The sequence below is a fragment of the Saimiri boliviensis genome, chromosome 15, assembly GCF_048565385.1.
Source record: "Saimiri boliviensis isolate mSaiBol1 chromosome 15, mSaiBol1.pri, whole genome shotgun sequence".
NCBI lineage: Eukaryota > Metazoa > Chordata > Mammalia > Primates > Cebidae > Saimiri > Saimiri boliviensis.
Window position 1 is genome coordinate 30,649,455 of NC_133463.1, and position 25,783 is coordinate 30,675,237.

At 39.8% G+C, this 25,783-nt stretch overlaps 1 protein-coding gene across 2 annotated transcripts; it reads left to right on the top strand.

Annotated features, from left to right (window-relative positions):
* Nucleotides 1–228: 228 nt before the first annotated feature.
* Nucleotides 229–23,902, top strand: MTERF3 (mitochondrial transcription termination factor 3). 2 transcript variants are annotated; one of them, XM_010349384.3, is made up of 8 exons: nucleotides 229–342; nucleotides 3,076–3,443; nucleotides 4,674–4,826; nucleotides 11,042–11,231; nucleotides 16,798–16,945; nucleotides 17,728–17,799; nucleotides 19,881–20,042; nucleotides 23,635–23,902. In XM_010349384.3, the coding sequence occupies exons 2-8, from the start codon at nucleotides 3,110–3,112 to the stop codon at nucleotides 23,827–23,829; spliced, it is 1,254 nt and encodes a 417-aa protein (XP_010347686.1). In that variant the 5' UTR covers nucleotides 229–342; nucleotides 3,076–3,109; the 3' UTR covers nucleotides 23,830–23,902. The 2 variants fall into 2 exon arrangements, with proteins under 2 accessions (XP_010347686.1, XP_003938797.1); XM_003938748.4 differs by having other exon boundaries at nucleotides 3,095–3,443.
* Nucleotides 23,903–25,783: the final 1,881 nt, after the last annotated feature.

A 25,783-nucleotide genomic window follows, 5' to 3' on the forward strand; every position in this document is an offset into this window, starting at 1 on the left:
AGGGGGCGCCGCCGACCATCCCCACGCTGTCGTCCCGGCTGAGGCATCTCTATGCACTCGAGGAGCCTTCAGACTTCAAGTCCACGGGACTCCAGGAGAGGGTCGTGCCGGAGAAGGGCAGCTGGGCCCCCTGGCTGACTCTTTCTCGCGCACGCAGCCCGCCATCTCCCCGCGCCGCCCGGCATATAGTCTCGCCCACTCCGGCCGCAGCCCACGTGGGCCGGGGAGCGCGGCTGCGCCGGGCCTGCAGGGCGGCGGAGCGGGTTTGCGGCTTGGCGGGACAGCGCGCGCGGCCGGGCGAGTCCCCGGGGCACCCGCTACGGGGCGCAGGCCTCCCCACAGGTAAAGCAGGAGCTGCCCCAGCGCGGGGATGGCGCTCCTGGTAGGGGTTCAGGTCCTGGCGCACCTGCGTCTAGGCCGCGGCCCAGAGCCTTTGATTTTCGCGGCCCAGTCATGGGTGATTGGTTTGGTTTTGTGTTTTTCCCCGGCTGATGTAATGAAAACTCAACCATGCTTGCTGATTAGCGCTGTGTGAGAATCTTCTGGAGGGGGCTCTGCCTTCCTGCGGAAGTTAGGTTTGGGGAACTGAAATGGGCTAAAATGGCCTAGGGAAGTATTGAGAGACCCTTTATTCGGAAGCTACGCCCATAACCTCCCTTTCCTTCCTGATTTCATGTATAACCTTTGATAGGTAGAAATCGTGAACCCTCGAAAAACTATTTCAGTGCCTTTTTCTAGCAAAGCACTAGGTATACATATATATGAGCTGTATATATCAATTGTTAATAGGCTTGAGTTTCTTTAAGGGTTTTCTGTAATTTTCCTGATGAAAGGACGGTGTTAGACTTACGGTTACCACCTCACAGGGCTTTTATATACATCTGCACATGCCTTACCCGCTTTTGCATACTGTGTAAGAAAGTGAGTTAACTCTACTTGCCATGGATTTCTTTCCATTCCGCAAGCATTAGAGCTGTGCAGGGCTCTGGGAGAGTGGAAAATAGTCCCTGGAAGGGTGGATCCCAAGATGAGACCCAGCCCTGCTCTTGAGAATGAACAATTAATCAGTTAAGATGTGTAGGCAACAGTGAAATGATGTGGAGAAGATAGTACACTTGCAAATAAAAATGCAAGGATAAACAGTTGTATGCACAATTAATGACTGGATAAAATTTGAAAGTGAATCTTCCTGATGTTTCGGGGTATTGAGTGTGGAAAGGCTTCAGGGTGAATTTGGGATTTCAGGAGTTTGAAGTAGGATGAAACGCTTAGACGTCAAAAATGTTAGAGCTGATAGGGGCCTTATGAATCATCTTGTGCCCTTAGCCTTTAAAAAAATTGTTTGAAGAATGGTTATTGACTCCCCACACCCACATCATGAGCTAGACATTTTGTTAGATGGCTGCCAGAAATAGCCTTGTCAAGGTAGCACAACTGAGATCTTCTGCTTCCCATTTAGTGCCCTTACGACTACTGTGCAGAGAATGAATGTCGTAGGTTTGAGGGAAAACCTTGGCGCATTTGGAGGCTCGTTTCCTACCGAAATCTAACAAAAACCTCCTGTCCCATCAGGTTATTTTGAATACTTAATTTTCTAAAAATCACTCCAGAATGGGCCTAGCGCAGTGGCTCACACCTGTAATCCCAGTACTTTGGGAGGCCGAGGTGGGTGGATCACCTGAGGTCAGGAGTTCGAGGCCAGCCTGGCCAGCATGGCGAAACCTCGTCTCTACTAAAAACAGAAATTAGCCGGGCGTCGTGGCAGGTGCCTGTAATCCCAGCTACTTGGGAGGCTGAGGCAGGAGAATCACTTGAACCTAGGAGGTGGAGGTTACAATGAGCCGAGATTGTACCGCCGAACTCCAGCCTGGGTGACAAAGCAAGACTCCATCTCAAAAATAAAAAAATAATAAAATATTTGCAGAATGAAAGGAGACTTTGACTTTTGTAAAATCTCTTTCAGCAAACTTCCCCAAACTACAAATCTCCAAGAAGAGATTAGACCCTTGACTATTTGGTCTAATTTAGAGCATAAAACCAGCGAAATTCCACTATGTAGAAGAACAGCATAAAGTTGCAGGCAGCAGTTGATTCAGCAGAATCCATTTGTGTTTGGTTGTGTAATCAATAATAATGGCTAACATTTATTGAGCATTTCTTCTATCCTGACTCCATCCTGTGTTTTATACGGATTGTCTTATTTAACATAAGATTATAGGCATCAAATTTACCTTCTTAATTAGCTGGCTAAATATAAAATCCCTTTATATTCCTGGAATTTAACATAGCACTTGCCTTTCTTGAGAAAAAAATCTTTTTGAAAAGAACTACTTTTTAAGTCAAAATATACATTTATTCATTGCTGGTTGCTTATATATTTCTGTCACTTGGTTTTGTTTGTTAGTTTTGACCTTTCCTTTTTGAAGGCTTTTTTCTCCTTTCCTACAGTGAAGCAAAACTTAACAAAACTGGTTTTGTTCAATTCCCTTTGGAAGAACAACTTTATCTGTGAAATAATCAACAGTGTTTAGCCCTGAGAATGAAGCAAGAAACTGCTTTCTCTGTTCTATATGTCAGTGATAATATTTTGATGATTCGTTTGGGACACAGTAGATTTCTGTTTTTTCATTTTGGACTAATTTATATACATAAAATGCATTTGAGTAATTCATTGTTACTTGGATCAGCAGTCTGCTGCTGAAATATCCTTCACACCGAATTGCATCATCTTATTCTCCTTAAATGATTGAATTGACAGATTAGTGAGGCCCCTGTCATTTGAACATTTTCAGATTTGTGTTTTAAGCGTTTTTCTTAGTGCCAGTGGTTGTGCAGTTTGTTTTACAATTGTAAAGTATATCTTTATTTTTCCAGCTCAGAAGTTCCTGTCTGTTGGTTTGCAACTGAGATTGCCTTGTTGTTGGCTTTTCCTGTGCATAAGAAACGTCTTACTATTTTAGACTAAATATATTTAAATACCTTTCATTTAGAAAAAAATATTTTCCAGTTTATTATTTTGTTGTTTGAATACTGTTTTAAACACATAAGTAAATTAAATTTCTCTTCTCTTGACAGTTGTATCTTTCCTTTGTAGACAACTTTAAGAAAAATGGCTTTGTCAGCCCAACAGATACCCAGATGGTTTAACTCAGTTAAGTTGAGGAGCCTCATTAATGCCGCGCAACTCACAAAACATTTTACTAGACCAGGGAGAACATTGTTACATGGCTTTTCTGCTCAGCCTCAGATGTCCTCTGACAATTGCTTTCTCCAGTGGGGATTTAAGACTTACAAGACTTCCTCCTTATGGAATAGTTCCCAGACTACTAGCTCAAGTAGTCAAGAAAATAATTCTGCCCAAATCACTCCGCTTCCTTCCGTGAATGAACCATCAGAGAAGACACAAAAGATACCCAGCTTTGATTCTGAGGTGTTTCTAGAAGGTAATTCTGAACTTTCAGAAAACTCTCCCTTTCCCTACTTTGGCCATGTAAATGAGCTGCCTGTTTACAGTCTACTAGCCCATTTTAGGTAATATTTTGTACCAAGCAAGAAAAAAATAATGCCAGTTCTATTGATGGACTTCTATCCTGCCTTTATTTTACTGGCTAAGAAAAAGAAGTTTGTGGGCTAACGTGTAAGATTATTTTATAGCTACACATATAAAGCATTTGCTTTCTAAATACTTTATTGTTTAGATTCTTAAAAAATTTTAAGTAGTAATTAGGTTTATTACGGTATAATCATATCAAGTAAAATTCATCTTTTGGGGTATACAGTTCTATGAATTTTGATATATGCATTTAGTGTGTAACAACTACTGCAATCAACAAATAAAACAGTTATATTACTGCAGAAAGTTTTCTCATGTCGCTTTTTAGTCCTCTCCTTCCTGTGAATCCCATTCTAGGAATATTTCACTGCTAATGAAATAATATGAGGTTAAGTAGAATATGAAGGAAAGAGAGCTGGGGAGATGGTAGGGAGAAGAAGCTGGCTATTATTGATGAAAAAGGATAGTTAATGATAAGAGGCAAAAAACGGAACAAGAGATCCTAGACCCACTTCCTTAGCTTAAGGTAATGTGTAGTTCTAAATGTCTTCCATACTGTGTTTGATTTTAAAAAAACAAACCCTCAGAATCAGGGCTGTACTAGAGAGAATCACATCTCCTGTAGAGAGGACTACAGGTTGTGGAAACAATCATAGAAGTCCTCTTAAAGATGTATTTGAGGGTATTTGGAGGGGAGGGTATTGGATCAAAACAGACTTTGAGGATATGGTTAGTTTAACCCATGTAATTTAGGCTGTTGGCATATGAGTACTTTTGGCCAAGTTAACAGGCTATAGTAGATTCAATCTCTGTTTCAAAATGCACTTGAAAGTCTGGTGATCTTTAGCATTGTCACCTACTGATTAAATGAAGGAAAGGAGTTGTGCGCTTTGAAATTTACCAACAATTTCTGATCTTGGAGTAACAGTAGTTAGTCTGTCTAAATAGTTTTAACCTTACCTCTTAAAAGGTGAAAAATTTGGGGGCTTCTTGGATGTTTAATTCTAAAATGATTCCAAGATTTAACCACTGAAAGAAGCAATCAAGGCAAGAAGCAGTCGTTGTAGAAATAGTTTTAAGTGTGCATATTAGAGCACTAACTTGTTTCTCTCTTTCAAAGAACTGGATGATTTGCCCCCATTGTCTCCAATGCAGCCAATTTCGGAGGAAGAGGCTATTCAGATTACTGCAGCCCCTCCATTGCCCCCATCTTCATTCACACTACGAGACTATGTGGATCATTCTGAGACTCTGCAGAAGTTAGTTCTTTTAGGTAAGTTTCCCTAAGCTACGGGTACTTTTTCAGTGTACTCGTCATTACGTTTTTGTTTTACTTTTTAAAATTAACATTTTAATCTCTACTAAGTAGTATACCAACAGAAGCAAAAGTCAAATAGTATAAAAAGGCCTCTAGTGAGAAACTCTGCTCCCTGCCTCATCCTTGCTGATCTTGCATCCTATTCCCCAGATGTATCTTCTTAACTTGTATCATTCTTTCTGTTTGTGTCCAACCTCCACATTTTAAAATAATTGTTTGTAGTGCTGTTGTTTGGTTCATCAGTTTTAGATGTCATTTAATCTCTTGTATGTACACATGTACTTTTCCTGTATTCTTTTCAATTCTCCTAATATAAGTTACAACTTTACATAAATCATTAGTAGTTACACTTTGGCCTGTTAACTTGGCCAAAAGTACTCATATGCCGATAGCCTAAATTGCATGGGTTAAATTACTAACCATATCCTGAAGCTGCCCTAACCAGAAGTATGCTATCGTTATTTACCTTCCTTTACAACTTTTCATTTTTCTGGCATTAATAGTTGTCTTGTTCTTCATTTGATGAGTTGCTTTGTTTGTTTGTTTCTGGGGTTAAATCCTTTCATATCTTTCAATAGCTTCTCAGCACCGTTTTCCCCAGTTAACCCTATGAGATGATGTGTTGCATTTACCCAGAGTGGAGTGTTCCCTGCTCGCCCCACTACTCTGTTGTCCTTCCTGAAGCCACTGTCCTCCTGATCTGGATGGTTTCTGTCTAAGGCTGCTCTGTAACTGTCTTCACTTGTTGACCATTATGTTACACTTGGATCTGGAGAGCTGAAGGAGCCAGGGAATCTCCCTCAAATTTTCATTTAGTCATCTTATTTTTAGTCGGGAATTTCATTACCATCTTTTGCTTTTCTCGTTTTCTCTGGGTTTGGTGCTTCTCATACTTGATTTTCCCAGATACTGAATCTCCTTTCTCCTAATGCATTGAGAGGAACTGGATCTGGGGGAGGTCAGATTTCTCCATACCTAATCCCCCAGTTTTTAGTCTGTATCTCACCTCTAAATCTCTCAGATCTCTAGGGACTGCAATTTTGGGGGCTTTTGAGTTTTTTTTGTGGTACTGATTGCTTACCACTTGCCAGATTCTCATTTGCAGGCATTTCAATGCCTTCTTTCTCCTCTCTGATAAAGCTGTTGCCATGCTTTCATCTGTTTTCATTTATTGTGGTAGGGGGATAGAATCTCATTTCGTCAAAGAATGATCTTATTTTTTGTTTCTCATTCCCCATATTTTTGGGAGGTGTTTTAACAGGAGAGGAAAAAGAGAAAAACCTTTGCCCTGTTAGAAACTTTTAGGAGTTATCCTTGATTCTTTTTTTTTTTTTTTTTCCAGATGGAGTCTCACTCCATCTCCCAGGGTGGAGTGCAGTGGTGCCATCACTGCAACTTGCCTTCAGGGTTCAAGTGATTCTCCTGCCTCAGCTTCCCTGGTAGCTGGGATAACAGGTGTGTGCCACCAGGACTGGCTAATCTTTGTATTTTTAGTAGACATGAGGTTTCACCCTGTTGGCCAGGCTGATCTTGAACTCCTGGCCTCAAGCCATCCGCCCACCTTGGCCTCCCAAAGTGCTGGGAAGGCATGAGCCTTCGCACTCGTCCTGTCCTTGATTCTTACTGCTTTTGTCCTGTCCCCCTTTGCATCTAATTTAACACCTCATCCTATGGATTCTACCGTCTCTATTTCTCTCAGATCCATCCACTTCTCTCATCCTACAGTTACTACCTCGTTTAGGTCCTCATTTGTCCCTGAGTGGCTGCAAGAGCCTTCTATCTTGACAGTCTTCTCCTCAGCAGTATTGACTCTGATATCTTTTCCGTGTTAGAGCTCTTTCTGAAATATAGATCTAAGTCAGTGACCTATTTAAAATCCTTCAAAACCTTCCCATGGCATCAAAACTCTTCCTCATATGGCTTCTGCTTACCTGTTCAGCTTCATGGCTTGCCACTTCGCTCCTTTGTTGAGCCAACTCCAACAACTGGAGAATATCACTGAAGTCCAAGTAACTTCTAAAGTGTCTTCTTGACCCTGCAGATAGAGTGACCCTCCTCAGGCTCTCATTTCAGTCCCTGCTCATTTGGATCCTAGCACTAATCACACTCTATTATAATTGTATACTCATGTCTCTGTGCCCAGTTACCCAAATGTTACCTGTATGTTTAGAATGGCCTTTGCTCTCAAGAAGCTTCAAGTCCTCAGTAACATCTAAATATATAAGAATAACTGGAAGCAAGGATAAAGGGTACAGTGATAAGCCCCACATGAGAGATGCAAAGAAAATGAATCAACCTAAGTGTCCATCAGTGGACGAATGGCTAAAGAAAATGTGGTATATTTACACAACGGAAGTACTAGTCAGCCTTGAAAAATGAGATCCTGTTATTTGCAACAACATGGATGAACCTTGAAGATGCTATGCTCAGTGAAATAAGCACAGAAGGACAGACACTGCGTGATCTCACTTATACATGAAAGCTAAAAAAGTTGAACTCATAGGAGCAGAGGGAGTTGGGGAGTCGGGGTGAGGAGGAATGAGTTGTTGGGCAAAGGGTACAAAGTTTCAATTAGACAGGTGTAGGTGCCATAACTTCTGGAGATCTATTGTCCAGCATGATGATGGTAGTTAATAAAAATGTATACTTGAAAATTGCTAAGAGAGTAGATTTTCAGTGTTCTTACCACAAAAAAAAAGATGAGTATGTGAGATGATGAATATGTTAATTAGCCTGATTTAATTCCACTATGTATACAGATATCAAAACATCATGTTGTACCTCATAAATATATATAATTTTTAAAAATATACTTTCAGAGGCGGGAAAAGGATGACATCTGCTGTGAGGAGATAATCATCTTTCCTTTCAAAACAGCTTTCCCTGTCCTATGGCAAGTGCTATGGTGATACAAGATAAACCTAAGACACAGTCCCCATCTTATCTTTTTTGAGACACAGGGTCTTTCTCTGTCACAGTCCTGGCTGGAGTGCAGTGACACAGTCTTGGCTCATTGCAGCCTTGACCTCCAGGGCTCAAGTGATCCTCCCACCTCAGCCTCCCAAGTAGCTGGGACTACAGGCACATGCATCTTGGCTAATAGGTTTGATTTTTTGTAGAGGGGGGGTTCTCACTGTGTTGCCCGGTGTGATCTCAAACTCTTGGGCTCAAGCTATCCTCCCGCCTCGGCTTCCCAAAGTGCTGGGATTACAGGCATGAGCCACCGTGCCTGGCCTAGTCTTCGTCTTTCAGTATTACAATATACTTACAGGTTTGGGATGTTTCCACCATTCCTTTACCCGTATGCTGATACTCCGACAGTCTGTCTTAGAAGTAACTTAAATAACAGTAACTTAGGGGAGACTTATTTGCTCTGCCGGACAGTATTTTTGAGTACCCAAGTCCTAGTTCTTCTCTGTTTGCTTCTGAGACCTGTTTTCTGCCTGATCTGTATCCCAGGAGGCCAACCCCTGTGAACTAGGGCTCCTATGCTAGCTGGCTTCTTGGCAGCTTCAGCCAGTGGGAGGCACCTGCAGGACAGAAGGTAGAAGGGCCAGGTGGGGATATTATTCCCCTATTCCTTCCCTTCTTTGGGTCTTGTAATTGCCTCGCTCCATGACAACAGCTCCTCCTGAGCAGCCCTTCCTTAATAGCCTCTAGTCCTTCTGTGCCCTGGTAACATTTTGCCTCCTTGTCTCTTTAGCATTGGGAGGGCTCTTGTTTGTTCTCTTAAGGCTGCTCGCACTGCTGTATAGAGTCCCTTCATTAAAGCCCTTGTCATTTGTACTTCACAGGGCATGTCGTGAAGTACATATAGCCTGCTAGACCCCGATTGATGTACTAAATACGTGTAACCATAACTGAATACAATGGTAATATTTGTAATTACTGAACTGATAAGGTAAAGCCCAACTAGACTGGTCACCTAGAGGTTAGATTCATGTGCTATTCTTTTTTTATAATCCCAGTACCTAACAGAAGTGCCTGGTCCATAGTAGGCTTTCAGAGACTATTTCTTCAAGTTAATGAAATGAAGTGAGCCCAAGTTATTTGCATTGAGAGCAGTGTGCACTCCTGTTGAGATTCTGCTCTCCTACTGCTGTTAAAAAGCAGCTTTTCAGGATTTCTGTTCAAGCACAGTCAGGGTGTGACAGCTCATGCTGAGCAAGGCACTTCAGTTCATGTCAGCTGTAATATTTAGTTAAATGTGAAGTCTGAACCCTTTATGTTATTTTTAAAGCGTCTGCTCCCCCATTTATCACAGATTTTTGGAAGTGGTTTTCATCTTACTTATTTGTCCGTATAATAATTGGATCTATTTTTCTACTAATATTTTTTTATTGCAAAAGAATTACATCTGGTTGTCAAAAGTGCAAATATTACAAGAGAAGGACCTCTTACCCTCTCTCCATCCCCAGTTCCACTTCTCAAAGGTAACCACTAGTACCAATTTGTAGAATAGCTTTTACTATACATAGGTTTTATACTTTTCTGTAGTTAAACTTACTTTTCTTTAATTCTTTGTTTTTCTAGTAGAGCTAATATATGTTTAGATTCTTTATCTAGAATTAATTTCTACATAAGATATAAAGAGAATTATAATTTTTTAAAAACTATGGTGGTCCCATATATTTTAACAAATAGTCCATCTTTTCCCCCATTGATTTGAAATGCCATTATTTTGTATAATAACATTTTTTAGTTTATCCTGGATCTGTTTCTGGTCTTCATTCTATGAGTGTGTGTATTAGTCCATTTTCATGCTGCTGATAAAGACGTACCAGAGACGAGGCAATTTACAAAAGAAAGAGGTTTAATGGACTTACAGTTCCACGTGGCTGGGGAGGCCTCACAATCATGGTGAAAGATGAAAGTCATGTCTACATGGTAGCAGACAAGAGAAGAGAGCTTGTGCTGGGAAACCCCCATTTTTAAAACCATCAGATCTTGTGTGATTTATTCACTATCACACAACAGCACAGGAAAGACCTGTCCTCATGATTCAGTTACCTCCCACCCAGCCCCTCCCACGACACATGGGAATTCAAGATGAGATTTGGGTGGGGACATAGCCGAATCATATCATTGTGTCTATGTGTATTTAATCCATTTTGCTGTTCATGGGCATCTTATATCAATACTTGTGTAATATCAAGAAATTTGGATTTATAATTATATTTGGTTCTAATAATATTTGGAGTTATAATGAATATGATGATTCATTTTTTTGATTGTGGATGTCACTAAGAAGTTTTAAATGTGGAGGTTTAAGGTTGTATACTTTCTGCTTTTTTGTATACTTGAAAGGCTATGTGTTCACTTGTTCTCACTCAGATATTTCTTGAGTTTCTCCAAGGGACTTGTCTCTGTGCTAAAGACCTAGAGATTACAATGATGAGTAAGGCACAGGGTCATTTTTATTCCCACTATGATGGAAAACATAAACATATATTCTAAATCATGCTTATGACTAAGGAAATGATAAATCTTCATTTTATTCATATTGTTTGTTACCCTGCAGAAGCACCAGTTACTATGGGGTTCATTAGGGACTGACCAACGTTCTGAAACAATATTCAAGACCCCTTAGACAAAGATGGGGACCCTACACCAATATGCCTTAGTGAATTTTTGGTGGGGGGAAATGTAACATTAAATGCTCTAATTTCCTCTGTACTTGATTTTTAAAATAAATACTATATTGTTTCTGCAACCAACTTAGTTTTAAAATATTTAGAAGTTTTGGCCAGGTGCAATGGCTCACACCTGTAATACCAGCACTTTGGGAGACCAAGGCAGGTGGATCACAAGGTTAGGTGTTTGAGATCAGCCTGGTCAACATGGTGAAATGCCGTCTCTACTAAAAATACAAAAATCAGGTGTGGTGTCGGGTGCCTGTAATCCTAGTTACTCAGGAGGCTGAGGCAGGAGAATTGCTTGGACACAGGAGGCAGAGGTTGCAGTGAGCCAAGATTGCGCCACTGCACTCTAGCCTGGGTGACAGAGCAAGACTCTGTCTAAATAAGTAAGTAAGTAAAATATTTAGAAGTTTCTATTATGCTCCTTTGGATAGGTATGGATCTCCACTGGTAATTTCTTGTGCTTATGTATATGAGTTTAATGGGTGAACTAAGATGTCATCTTCAAACAGTATTTATAATTTATTATAGGAGTGGATTTGTCCAGGATAGAAAAACATCCAGATGCAGCAAACCTCCTTCTGAGATTGGATTTTGAAGAAGACATTAAGCAAATACTCCTGTTTCTTAAAGATGTGGGTATAGAGGATAACCAACTGGGAGCATTCCTGACAAAAAATTATGCAATTTTCTCTGAAGACCTTGAAAATATGAAGACCAGGTAGGACTTTTAAAAGGATTCTCATATAACCCAAGAAGTGGTGATGAAGGAAATCCATGTGGAAGTTATTCTTTAAGTGTCTGCTGTACAAGCATCTACTGAGATAATGAACATGAATGTTATTTTTTTTGTTATAGACATTCTTTGATCTAAATTAAGTATTTACAACACTTCTTTTATTCAACTACCCATTATTATTATTTTATTATTTGAGACAGAGTCTCGCCCTGTTGCCCAGGCTAGAGTGCAACGGCGAAATCTTGGCTCATTGCAATCTCTGCCTCCTGGGTTCAAGCGATTCTCCTGCCTCAGCCTCCCAAGTAGCTGGGTGACCACAGAGGTCCGCCATCATGCCCTGCTAATTTTTGTGTTTTTACAAGAGACGGGGTTTTGCTACGTTGGGCAGGCTGGTTGAACTCCTGACCTTAAGTGATCTGCCCATCTTGGCCTCCCAAAGTGCTGGTATTTTACAGGCATGAGCCACCATGCCTGGCCCCATTTTGATTTTTATGTTTTTCAACTCATTTTTTTTTTTTTTTTTTTTTTTTTTTTTTTTTTTTTTTTTTTTTGAGACTGAGTTTCGCTCTCGTTACCCAGACTGGAGTGCAATGGCGCGATCTCGGCTCACCGCAACCTCCGCCTCCTGGGTTCAGGCAATTCTCCTGCCTCAGCCTCCTGAGTAGCTGGGATTACAGGCACGCGCCACCATGCCCAGCTAATTTTTAGTATTTTTAGTAGAGACGGGGTTTCACCATGTTGACCAGGATGGTCTCGATCTCTTGACCTTGTGATCCACCCGTCTCGGCCTCCCAAAGTGCTGGGATTACAGGCTTGAGCCACCGCGCCCGGCCGTTTTTCAACTTATTACTGAGTCAGTTATTAACTCTTTCCCTTTAGAAACTGGAGTACGTTATTTTCTTAAAAAGAAAAAAAAACCACATTAACAAATAGCTTACTTATCTGAGAGTGCACTTGAAGATATGAAAGCCTAATCTTTTGTAGTTTTTGTCTGGCCAATTTTTGTTGGTGGACATTTGACATTGTCTTGGCAAATTATGGTGTAATTTCTTAATCTTTTCCATAAGTTGGCTATTTCGGTTGTTCCTTGTTTTCTTCTTTAAAGAGTACTTTTATAAATATCTCTGTACTTCATTCACCATTCAAAGAATTATTGAATTTATGAAAATAAATACAGTGGGATATAGATCTGTGAGATAAGAATCCCACCAGGCATTGGGAATACCACAGAGAACAAGGCAAAACCCCTGTCCTTAAGTTAACATTCTCAATTCATCATCATCACCCCCACTTCTCACCCAAGCCAGTCTGTTTTCCCAGATTTGCTGAATATTCTTTTGCCCAACTCAGAAATATTGGTATTAAGTTGGCTTCTCTTCTTTTATCATCTACAACTAACAAATCATGAAAGCTCATCAGTTCTACCCTTTTTATAGCTCAATTCAGTCATCACATTTCTCTGAATCTTTGACTATTTTGCCTCAGTTCCCCATCGTAGCACACCAAGGTCACTGCAGCGGTCTGCTAATTGATCTGCCTCTAGTCTTGACCCTCCAGACGGTTCTCCACACTGATGCTGATTTTCACTACATTTCAGAGAGCTTTGCAGTTCCTTAAACCATCAGAGTCTATTGTCTTTTCTCTGTATTAGGAAAGAAAAGGAAACTAAAACTGCATTTATTTAATTAATTAATTAATTAATTTATTTATTTATTTATTTTTTGAGACGGAGTTTCGCTCTTGTTACCCAGGCTGGAGTGCAATGGCGCGATCTCGGCTCACCGCAACCTCCGCCTCCTGGGTTCAGGCAATTCTCCTGCCTCAGCCTCCTGAGTAGCTGGGATTACAGGCACGTGTCACCATGCCCAGCTAATTTTTTGTATTTTAAGTAGGGACGGGGTTTCACCATGTTGACCAGGATGGTCTCGATCTCTTGACCTCATGATCCACCCGCCTTGGCCTCCCAAAGTGCTGGGATTACAGACTTGAGCCACCGCGCCCTGCCCAAACTGCATTTATTAAATTGAACGAGTTGAGGCCTTCTATAAGCGAGACATTGGGCTAAACTTTAGACATCAAAGACACAGTTTTTCTCTTCATGGGAGTAATAGTCTGGTGTAATATAGATAGGCTATCACAATACAGAGGGGAGAGGGTGTGATCTAAGAAACTCATCTGACATATCCAGCTCTAGTTTTCCTGGCTGTCACGAACACTGATTCTCCAGTCAAAAACCAGCTTGCCCATTTTACTCAAGATTTATTCCAAGAAAGCATGAATACCAGGAGAGTAGGGATCATTTCATAGGCTGCACCATTATTGTTAATAGCCCCTTTGCACATGGGAGGCACAGAGAGGTTAAATAATTTGCCCAAGATTACACACCGTTAGTATAAGTAGCAGAGTAAAGTGGTTTCAACCCCAGTTAAACTCCAGAGTTCTGACTACTGCATACTGTCTCTCTATATTTAATTCTTTGAAGGAAACCTAAGCTTAATAGCTTAAGTTACTTGCTCAAATCACACATGCTTCTAACAAATAAGGAATATTCTCACATAGATAGCAGAGTCCAGTGATTCCTAAACCTGGCTGGCGATCAAATTAAGCTGCAGAACGTTTTTTAAAATTACTTAGAATTTTTAAATAGGTAATTCATCCACAGGTATTCAAAAGAGCATACAGTAAAAAAAATACTGAATAGGCATGGGTATGAGAACCTTTATTTAAATGAACTTTGTTTCTGGTTCTGATATATGCAGCAGTCTTATTTCTATAATAGCACTGATTTCATGTACTTATTTTTTCAATAAAAAATTAAAATCCTTGGAGAATTTTCAAATGAATAACCTGCATTTTAATTCTTTAAATATTCTTTTTTTGGTTGGGTGGGCAATTTTTTTATTGGATTTTTTTATTGGAAGAATCATTACAATGTGGGCAATAGTTTTGATAATTTTTAAATCAAATGCCGAACCTTGCTGCCAAAAAAATAAGTAATACCTCCTTTTCTCCTACTTTTTCCTGTCCCTCGGCCTTCCAAGACCTACCTCTGGATACAGCTACTGTTATCAGGATTTTTTGTTCAATCTTCTAGCAATGTTCTACTCTATAAAGCGTATATCTATGTATACACACATGAACACAAATAGGTAACAATTGGTAGCATTTATACATACTATTTATCCCACTATCTTACCTTAAATATATCTTGGAGATTATTTTTTCTTGGTACTTCCTATTCTTTTTAACTCTAGTACAGTCCAGGCTGTGGATCTCCCTAGTACCTACTGTTAAGCATGGGGTGTGTTTCCAGTTCACTGTTAGGACAAGGCTGCAGTGACTTACCTTGTAGATACTTCCGAAAAAATCACATATATTGGTGTCTCTCTGTAGGACATACTTCTAGAAGTGGAAATGCTAGGTCAAAGGGTATGTTCATCTGTAACTTTTAATAGACATTGCCAAATTATCCTTCATATGGGTTGTTTTCCAGTTTATACTCTCCCCAACAGTGTACAGAGGTGCCAGATTCCCTGTTATCCTCACAAGTACAGTGCTATCACACTTTGCTTTCAGTTCACGGTATAGATAAAAAGAATATTTCATTTGCTGGCTTGAAGCATCAAATGTTGAAACATGGAACGTTGACACATGGAAAGTTGTTTGGAGCATCTTTTCATATGTTGCATTTCTGTTTACGTTTACTTTTCTGTAATATATCCTTTGCTATTTTTTAATCAGGCTTTTTTTCTTCTTTTCTGGTAAATGTTCTTTTACACATTAAGAAAATTAGTCTCTGAGACATGTTGCAGATATTTTTCCTAGATTGTCACTTGTCTTTGACTTCATTTATAGCAGGTTTTTATTTTTTGCCATGCATTTAACATTTTTATATACTTAAATGTATAAATATTTTCTTCTCATGGCTTCTAAGGAACTATTTTTAAAGGAGTAATAATCATGTGATTATAAAGTAATGTAAGTATTGGTATATAGTATAAAAATGCCATAGGCTTTAGGTGTACACAGGCCTTAATTCACATCTTAGTTTTGTCACTAATTAGGTGATGACCTCAGACAAGTTATTTAACTTCCGGAATTCATGGTTTGTCAAATGTAATGTGAAAAATGTACCTGGCTCACAAGGGTTTTTTTTGTTTTTCTGGTTGGAATGAAAAAAGATAGTATCCTGATATATTTTAGACATGTAGTAAAACTGTCTTTTACTATGTTCTTAGATTTTAAAAAAATCAATACTGTTATTCTATAATCAAACTTTCTATATTTTAGATAGATTTTCAAAAATGTAGCAGAAAAATCTCTCAGTTAACAAAATACATATTGAAAGACTGTAGTAAAAATTATTTATGAATATATGTACTCAGGCCAGGTGCCATCACTCAATGCCTGTAATCCCAGCACTTTGGGAGGTCGAGGTAGGTTTATCACTTGAGGTCAGGAGTTCGAGACCAGGCTGGTCAACATAGTGAAAACCCATCTCTACTAAAAATAGAAAAATTAGCTGGGTCTAGTGGTGCTTGCCTGTAATCTCAGCTACTTGGGAGGCTTAGGCAGGAGAATCACTTGAACCTTCGAGTTGGAGGTTGCACTGAGCTGAGATCATGCCACTGCAATCCAGCCTGGGCAATACAGTGAGACTATGTCTGGGAAAAAAAAAAAAAAAATGGAAAAGAAAAGAAATATTCAGTAAATATGCTAACCTAAGAAATGCCTCTCTCAATTATAACCATGCTTAAGGGTTTTTCTTTTTTTTTTTTTTTTTTTTTTTTTTTTTTTTTTTTTTGAGACGGAGTTTTGCTCTTGTTACCCAGGCTGGAGTGCAATGGCGCGATCTCGGCTCACCGCAACCTCCGCCTCCTGGGTTCAGGCAATTCTCCTGCCTCAGCCTCCTGAGTAGCTGGGATTACAGGCACGCACCATCATGCCCAGCTAATTTTTTGTATTTTTAGTAGAGACGGGGTTTCACCATGTTGACCAGGATGGTCTCGATCTCTCGACCTCGGGATCCACCCGCCTCGGCCTCCCAAAGTGCTGGGATTACAGGCTTGAGCCACCGCGCCCGGCAGGGTTTTTCTTTTTATACAAATTATTTTCTTAATTTTTGTTTTTTCTGTTCTCATCAAAAACAAAAATCTTAAGCAGATGCCATTTCATTTTTTTCTTACCAAGTAATAAATCAGATTAATTTAAAAGAGAATCTAAAAGTCAGTGCAAAAGCAATCACGGTTTTGCTGTTGAAAGTAATCTGCAATTATTTTTGCACCAACCTGATACCTATTCGTAGATTTCATAATTAGTTTCTGTTTTCAAGTATAAATGGAAACCATTCCAGAGTTGGGTAAATGCTTCTTTTGTTTTAACTATATTTGTGTCACTGTTACAGAATGTTTTTATTTAGTTAGTAATTTAGAGTGTGGGAGCCTTTTTAAAAATAGCTGTTACTTTGGAAAGCAGCATGAGACTCTGTCTCAGGAAAAAAAAAGAATGTAAATGTTTATCACATGCATGTATATTTATGTTTCTCTAGGGTGGCTTATCTGCATTCAAAAAATTTCAGTAAAGCAGATGTTGCACAGATGGTCAGAAAAGCACCATTTTTGCTGAACTTTTCAGTGGAAAGACTGGATAACAGATTGGGATTTTTTCAGAAAGAACTTCAACTTAGTGTGAAGAAGGTAAATAAAAGCAGAGAATTTATTTATTTCCATGTCAGGTACATTTTAGTAGCTGGTAAATCTCATGTTCCTAACAGATGCCTGGCCCATGTGAATCATATAAATTCCTGGTATTTTTTTTGTACAAAATGAATTATCCTGCTAGTTTAAACATAAAGCTACATCATTTTATAATACTTCATCAAACCGGTTCCTTCAGTTTTTGTTTTCTTTTTTTTTTTTTCCAAACAGTACTAACTTTATATATTCCTGGAGTTCCTATCATTTTTCTGATTGGGTCATACACACACACACACACACACACACACACACACACACACACACGTATATATGATTGGGTCATATATATGACCCACTAGACTCATTTATATATTTTATTTTATTTTATTTTTTGAGATGGAGTATTGCTCTGTTGTCCAGGCTATAGTGCAGTGGCTCTATTTCAGCTCACTGCAATCTCTACCTCCTGGGTTTAAGCAATTCTCCTGCCTTAGCCTCCCAAATAGCTGGGTTACAGGCACCCACCACCACACCAGCTGATTTTTATATTTTTAGTAGAGACTGAGTTTCACCATATTGGCCAGGCTGGTCTCAAACTTGTGACCTTGTGATCCGCCAGCCTCAGCCTACCAAAGTGCCGGGATTACAGGTGTGAGGCACGGTGCCTGGCCAGTTGGGTCATATTTTAAGTTTTAACTTTGTATCTTAGTAATGCCTTAGTTTTCCAAACTAGTTAAATATGCACCTATAGTAACACTAGATTGTTTTATTTGTAACCATAGACCAGAGATCTGGTAATTCGTCTCCCAAGGCTGCTCACTGGAAGTCTGGAACCTGTGAAAGAAAATATGAAGGTAAGACTTTAGGCTTTTGAGAAATCAGTTTCTTTAAGTGTTAAAATCCTCTGAGGAGAATAGATTTTACTGTTGTCATCTTAAAGAAAACTAGACTTTAAAATAAGTTATTTCTAAAATGAGAAATAGGCAATTAACAAATGTCTAGCAATCAGTTTGTTTCAGTTAATATTTCCACATGTTGACTAGGTGTTACATGAGTAAATTACCTTGCAGACATTGATACTCGCCATCCTAAAGCAATAGATTAGGATATAAGTGATGCCCTGAAACTGCTTCTGTTGCCAGCACGGGAGTCTGACATCTTTGTTACCTGGGCAGTGTTACCAGTCTATGAAACTACTCCTGTTGCCCAGCATGACAGTCTATGTGCGTCTTGGGGACTTTGGGAGGCTGGATCCAAAAGACTTCTATGAAGAGAGGAGTGGCCATATTGCTCTTCTTAGCACTTGTCCCAATTGCCAGCTCTCATTCTGTCACAGAACATACCAGACACTCTTTACCATCCTTCCTCCAAGAGAATAAATGAAGCCAAGGGCAGCTGACTAGTTAGTATAGAAAGCCATAGTAGTATTTGAAATTACTATGTAAGGGCTGTTTCCTGAAGTGAACAGCTGAGTTATTGAAGAAGTCTTTATTGAGCTCCTGCCCAAGCGCTATGCTGGGGAGACAGCCCCTCCCTTCAAGGAGCTTACAGTCTAATGGAGATCAAATCCAGAGTGACAGGGGCAGTGACTTTGTGGGAGCACACAGGACACTATAAAAGCAAGTAGAGGACTTGGCCCATGTTCGGGTGTTTAGTTCATCATCTCTGCCTGGAATGTTGACATGTCATTTTTCAGACAACATATATGGGAGTGCAATTGGGGGCAAAAGCTTAAAAGGCATTTTGAAGATACTGCTGCTGAAGGATCTGTTTGGTGTTGGGCCCATGCCACTGACCTGCCAGTCCTTCCATGTCACTCATTCTGTCTCGTAATTATGGTTGCCCCTTTGGTGGTCTTCATGGCGATCACTGTGTAGCTCTTTCTCAGCTGAGAGGTTTGAAATTCCAGTGACCCCAGGGGCTGGAAGCTGTAATTCCTTGAAGGCACTGGTGTAGCTGTCTCCAATTTTTTTTTTTTTTTTTTTTTTTTTGAGACAGAGTCTCACTCTTGCCAGGCTGGAGTGCAGTGGCTCGATCTCGGCTCACTGTAACCTTCACCTCCCAGGTTCAGGTGATTCTTCTGTGTCAGCCTCCCAAGTAGCTGGGACTACAGGCGTGTGCCACCATACTCAGCTAATTTTTTTTGTATTTTTATTAGAGATGGGGTTTCACCATATTGGCCCAGCTGGTCTTGAACTCTTGACCTCATGATCTGCCCGTCTTGACCTCCCAAAGTGCTGGGTTTACAGGTGTGAGCCACCGTGTCTGGCTATCTCCAAATTTTAAAATGTTATTTTAAGTTTTAAAAGAATCATGGCCAGGTGTAGTGGCTTATGCCTATAATCCTAGCACTTTGGGAGGCCAAGGTGGAAAGCTCACTTGAAGTCAGGAGTTTTAGACCAGCTTGGCCTACATTGTGAAACCTCATCTCTACTAAAAATACAAAAATTAGCCAGGCATGGTTGTTAGGTGCCTGTAATCCCAGGTACTTAGGAGGCTGAGGCAGGAGATTTGCTTGAACCCAAGAAACAGAAGTCGTAGTGAGCTGAGATCATGCCACCGCACTCCAGCCTGGACGACAATGCAAGACTCTGTCTCAAGAAAAAAAAAATCATGGCCAGGCGTGGTGACTCACGCTTGTAAGCACTTTGAGAGGCCAAGGCAGGTGGATCACTTGTCAGGAGTTCAAGACCAGCCTGGCCAACATGGTGAAACCCTGGCTCTACTAAAGATAATAAAAATTGGCCTGGTGTGCTGGCATTTCTCTGTAGTCCTAGTTACTGGGGAGACTGAGGCAGGAGATTGCGCCACTGCACTCCAGCCTGGGCAACAGAGCGAGACTCCCATCCCAAAAGAAAAGAATCAGCGCAGCCTTAGCATGGTGCCAAAATAAATATTTCTACTTAGGATTCATAGCAAATTTACTTTCTTCTAGGTTTATCATCTTGAACTTGGTTTTAAACATAACGAAATTCAACATATGGTCACCAAAATCCCAAAAATGTTAACTGCAAGTAAAAGGAAACTTACCGAGACGTTTGATTATGTGCACAATGTGATGAGCATTCCCCACCACATCATTGTCAAGTTCCCACAGGTAATGCCACTCACAGCTCTCTCTGTAAGCACTACTATTGCGCTTCATTCGGAACTGCTCTCCAGCTGCATAGTGCTGTGCACTGGGAATAGTTTACAACTTGCAGGAAATGTACATCTTACAACTTCCAACAAATGTACATCTCCCGAGGAGAAATCAGTGATTAATCTGTTTCCCTGGAGTTTCTACGTACTCCTAGTTCTGATTGTTGAAATCGGGCAGAACAGATCGAATGTAGTCTCTCTCATGTTTTTCTCCATTTTACTTTGAAATAGATCACTTTCCTTAAAGGTCCTTTCACTGATACATGTACTTTTTAGTCACATTTTATTTAAATCCATGAAGCAATAAGCCATACTGTAATGATCTCCCATCCCAATATAAAACAGTTTCAGTTTGCCATCATGGCAAAGCCGTAATTATATTTTCTAAGTTAATGAAACTTCCTTATTCTTTAGTGAGGGATAGTATCTGCTGTTCACAAGATCATTAATCTTGAATATGGACTCTGTAAAAACAGAAACTTAGTCTGATTTATATACTGCCAAATCCCCAGTGCCTAGAACTACACATGGCACTAAGTAAGCACACAATATTTGTTGAACAAATGAATGATTGGATTTTCTCAAATCCAATCCTTTTTTTCTGTTTCCCATACAAATAGCCACTCAATATTTATTGGATAAATGAGAAAGTGAAATTTTATTTAAGTGATCCCTCTATTCCATTTACTATAATAGGTATGTTCCTGTTTTTGAAAGAAGATGGGTAAAAGAAATATAACCTTGGCCAGGCGCAGTGGCTCACGCCTGTAATCCCAGCACTTTGGGAGGCAGAGGCAGGTAGATCACAAAGTCAGGGTTTCAACACCAGCCTGGCCAAGATGGTGAAACCCTGTCTTTACTAAAAATGCAAAAATTAGCTGGGCATGGTGGCGGGCACCTATAATTCCAGCTACTCGGGAGGCTGAGGCAGAGGCAGATAAGTGCTTGAACCTGGGAGGTGGAGGTTGCAGTGAGCTGAGATTGCGCCACTGCACTCCAGCCTGGCAAGAAAGCCAGACTCTGTCTCTCAAAAAAAGAGAAAGAAAAGAAAAGAAAGAAATATGACCTTAACACAACTCTCAGAACTAGATTGCATTTGGTCCAGTTCCTTCACATACAGCTAAATTTTTTTTGTCCATTATACTTCACTAGGAATGGGCCCTTAATATAGGATTTTCCTATTTTACCAAATGTGAATACACTCATTATAAAAGTGTTAGAAACCTATAGTTTTGTGAATTTGGCTCATGAAGTAATTGTGAAATAATATTCAACAAAAAAGCAATGACACTTTGTTTTTCCCTGGGTTGGTGGGCAATTCAGTGACCACAGGTGATGGTAAGAATATCTGATATTGTCCCCTCCTAGCCCCGGTGGTCCAGTCATTTTTCCCAGCATATCACTAAGCATCTGTCAGTGCTAGATGCTGGGCACTAAGGATATAGAAGTCAAGCAGACATGGTCTCTGTTCTTGTGGAACTTATAATTGAGTGTGGAAGACAGGCTTAAAAATGGAATTGCTTTTCGTGATGGTAAAGAATCCTAACCAGAGCTCCTACATCATGATTAATTTAATTTAGAAGTGGTAGAATTACAGAAGTAATAATAGCAATTGAGTACTTACTGTGTGCCTGCTCAGTCTTTATTGCTTTATTTGTATTAACACATTTAATTCTCAAAACAACCATATGAGGTAGATGCTATTATTATCCCTATTTTACACATAAACAACTGAAGCTTAAAGGGATGTAAGTAATCTGTCCAAGGTTACCCAAGTAACGAGGTTGGGGCAGAGCCAGGATTAGAACTCCAGCAGTCAGGTTTAAAAACCCAAGCCATTTACTAGGATCTGCTAGAAGTGACATTTGAATTGTCTGCAGAAGAATGAGTGGTGTTTCAAAGATGGAGAGGAGCTTTCCAAGCAGAATAAAATATAAGCTGACCAGATGCATGAAAATCACTTAAAAACACAGATTTTAGACACCCCAAACCCTAGCTTCTGAGAAGCTGTGTTGTAGAACTGTGGCTTCCAAATTGAGATTCTCAGATTCCCAGAGACTGGGTGGAATTATGGGGAAAAACCCAGAAAAATAAAAAGCTTATTAATGAAATAATACATTAACGGACAATAAGGCTGTGAAGGGGACGATATAGACTTGAAATTTTTGGCTGGTGTTTAAAACTCAGTGGCGTGGAACTAATTTGTCATGCAGATAATACTGGTTGGCAGATTAATTTAGGATTAATTAAAAATGGGGAAAGAAATATAACTCAATAACCATGATGAGTTTAGTCGTTTCAAAGAAGACACGGTGGAAGGTAAAGGATAACTAACAAAAGCAGTTTTAGGCTAATGAACGTCAGGAAATCACTAAGCTAACGAAAGAGGTTATATTTAGGATCCCCTGAAACCTTGGCTCTTCCCTCCCTCTGTGACTTTCTGGGAAGGCAAAGCTGAAGTCCACCTTAGGATTATAGGGGACCAATAATTCTCAGGCTAGGGGTACTTTTCTTGTTTTAATTCCCAAAAATTTAATGTGTCATTAATGGGATGAAATTTTTGTGCCAATGGCAATGTGGCCCCTGGTGGCCAACAACCCTCCCCCTGCACCACCACTCTAGTTTCTAGGAGTTTTACTCTGAGGCAGGTAAGCCATATTTTCCCTAGTTACTCTCCCAGAGGTCAAATGCATTTCATTTTGATGCTAGTTAGGGGGAGCAGTGGGAATTTTAAAAGAGAGAAGCAGAGATGTATGAAATCTTATAAATAAATTTTTCTTTTATTTTTTTTTTTCCTTTTACAGATGCTAGAGCAATAAATAAATTTTTTATATTAACATTGATGTCTGACATTGGTTCTCAAATTTGGTAGATATCAGAATCATCTAGAGGGCTTATTAAGACAGATTACTGGGTCCTGCTCTCCAGGTTGCTGATTAAGTAGTTTTGGGGTGAGACTTGAGGATTTGCTCTTTCTTTTTTTGAGGAGTCTCACTCTGTTGCCCAGGCTGGAGTGCAGTGGCGTGATCTCAGCTCACTGCAACCTGTCTCCTGGGTTCAAGCAATTCTCCTGCCTCAGCCTCCCAAATAGCTGGGATTACAGGCATGCACCACGCCCAGCTAGTTTTTGTATTTTTAGTAGAGTTGGGGTTTCACCATGTTGGCCAGCCTTGTCTCAAACTGCTGACCTCAGGTGATCTGCCTGCCTTGGCTTCCCAAAGTGCTGGGACTACAGGCCTGATTCACCACACCTGGCCGAGGATTTGCTTTTTTAACACATTCTCCTCTGTCTCTGGAGCACTCAATCTTCTTTGCCCACAGTGTAGCCCTTAATTATTTTATTATTGTTTTGTATGTTGATTTTGAATCCCTTTTTCTAGTTTCTTAACAGAAACTATAGGATTTAAATCTTATGACATTATCATACTTACTGAACATGTGGTCAGTACTTTGTATTGGTTAACCTATTAAAATTTTTGCCAAGTAAACTTTTTAATATTTCATCCTTCAGTGTGCAATGTTTTTAAAAAACTTTTTTTCTTTTCTAGGTATTTAATACAAGATTGTTTAAAGTCAAAGAAAGACACTTGTTTCTTACCTACTTAGGAAGAGCGCAGTATGATCCAGCAAAACCTAACTACATCTCTTTGGACAGATTAGTATCTGTTCCTGATGAAATATTTTGTGAAGACATTGCCAAAGCATCAGTACAAGACTTTGAAAAATTCTTAAAAACGCTTTAGATTTTTATGTATGTTAAAATGCAGTATTGTAAAGTGAATATATATGTGAATAAATGAAAATGTTTTTATATGCCTCGGGTCTCAACTGCTACCGGGAACCATTTGATACTGTAAACTTGGGTACATATATTGTGGTAGCTCTTTCTTCAAGTTCCTAGTGACTTAATTCTTGTTTGACCTTTTCCTTCTTTCTTAGGAAACATAGCAAGCTCAGAAAAAGGTGGAGAGTTGGTTTACTTTAAGTTGGTGCTTTGTCATTCTAGTGAAGATGAAAACATCAGAAGATTTTTAAAGTGGTTGTGTTATAAAATGGCGTTATTTCCTTTGAAATGTTAGAGTTTCCTGAGCATAACGCATTAGTCATCTAATATCTACTGCTCAGATAATGCTACAAAACACATTTCATTTTGGATTATCTACATTGTTATCTTCTGGAACACAGATATTCACAGTTGCCTAAGAATCAAGAAAAGGAAAGGAGTTTAAAGATTAGGGGCAATGAGATACAGTGAAAGGCTTAACTAGCCTTTGACTTAAAGATTTGACAAGTAAACAAAGATGTGTTTTCCGTTTACCACGTATGTTATCTAAGCAAGTGACTTCATCTCTGAGTCTTTGCTTTTTTATTTGTAAAATGAAGTGTGACTTCGATTGTCTGGCTTATGATCACTAGATTGGGTAGACTGTTAACAATGGCGGCCCCCATGAACCATGCCTGGTATATGCACTCTTGTGTAGTTAGTCCTCTGCCACGCTGACTCTGGGCTAATGTGATTTGGCCCATGGGACATTTGTCAAGCAGAGGCTTGATAAGAATTTGCACGTCAGGGCTTGCCCTCTTGGAACATTTGCTCTTGGCACTTTAAGCTACTGTGTAGAGAGGTCTAGTTATTCTGCTGGAGAAACTAGGTGGAGAGAAAGATATCTGGCCCAACCCCAGCTTTTTCAGCCATGCCAACTAAGCATCAGCCATACATGAAGAAGTTAACTGGGATGTCCCAGCCTTAGCAGGCACTACACTGAGCAGAATGACCCAGCTGAATTCAGAATTGGGAGAAAGTTGTTTTAAGCCACTAATTTTGGGGGTAGTTTGTGGTGCACAGGGTTTTGTGGTATGATGGGTGCCCTTTAAAAAACCTCATGAAAAACTAAATTTGTAATTGGTCAGGGACAGGTATCGTGGCCTTCCTGTTAAATATTTTATTCATCCAACAGACAGTTGAGTTCCTAGAATACAGTATGTGCTGTCATGGAATTCTCCAATGGATGAGATTAATAAACAGGAAACAACAAAAAATAAGCTGGGGACACCATGGAACCATCTTGCCCTCTCTATGGCTCACAACCGCATTTTGCCTTTATGAATAACCCACTGAACCACCGTATCTGTCAGAATAGGCAAGTTTTGTTCATACAGTGAACAATCCTAAAACCTCAAATGATTAAAAACTACAAAAGTTTGTATCTCATACATGTCTCTTAGGACCACAGAGGCTCTGCTTCACATCGTGTTTAATGGTAACAGGTTGATGTATCCTGTCTGTCATTTCTGGAGTGTTGCCAGTCTATGGAAAACGAAAGGAATGTCAAGAATTGCTCTTAAAAAGTTACCACATTTTTCTTGGCCAAAGTATCACATGGCCATGCCTAACTTTAAGAGGGTAGAGAAAGGCAATCTCTAACCCTGTGCTGGGAGGAAAGAAAACCAAAACTAGTTTTTGAATCAACATTAATGACTACCACCAAACAATCAGTCTCTCTACTGAATTCCTTAGGAGCTGGGTTTTGTAACAATTTTGGGTTTTTTATCTTTTGATATGTCTTCTCTTGCCACCTTCACCTGTAACCAGCAAGCTAAAACTTAAAGGGAAAGGAGGAAGAAAGAAGAGTTTATTGAGCACCTGTTCTCTGCAGGGCAGTGTGCCAATGTACAAACATATTTCTTCACATCTTT

Excerpts from the sequence above, each read along its gene's own strand:
- MTERF3 (XM_010349384.3), top strand. The coding sequence starts at position 3,110 with ATGGCTTTGTCAGCCCAACAGATACCCAGATGGTTTAACTCAGTTAAG. Across the intron at positions 3,444-4,673 it reads TTCTGAGGTGTTTCTAGAAG|AACTGGATGATTTGCCCCCA; the intron begins GTAATTCTGAAC and ends TCTCTTTCAAAG. Across the intron at positions 4,827-11,041 it reads GCAGAAGTTAGTTCTTTTAG|GAGTGGATTTGTCCAGGATA; the intron begins GTAAGTTTCCCT and ends AATTTATTATAG.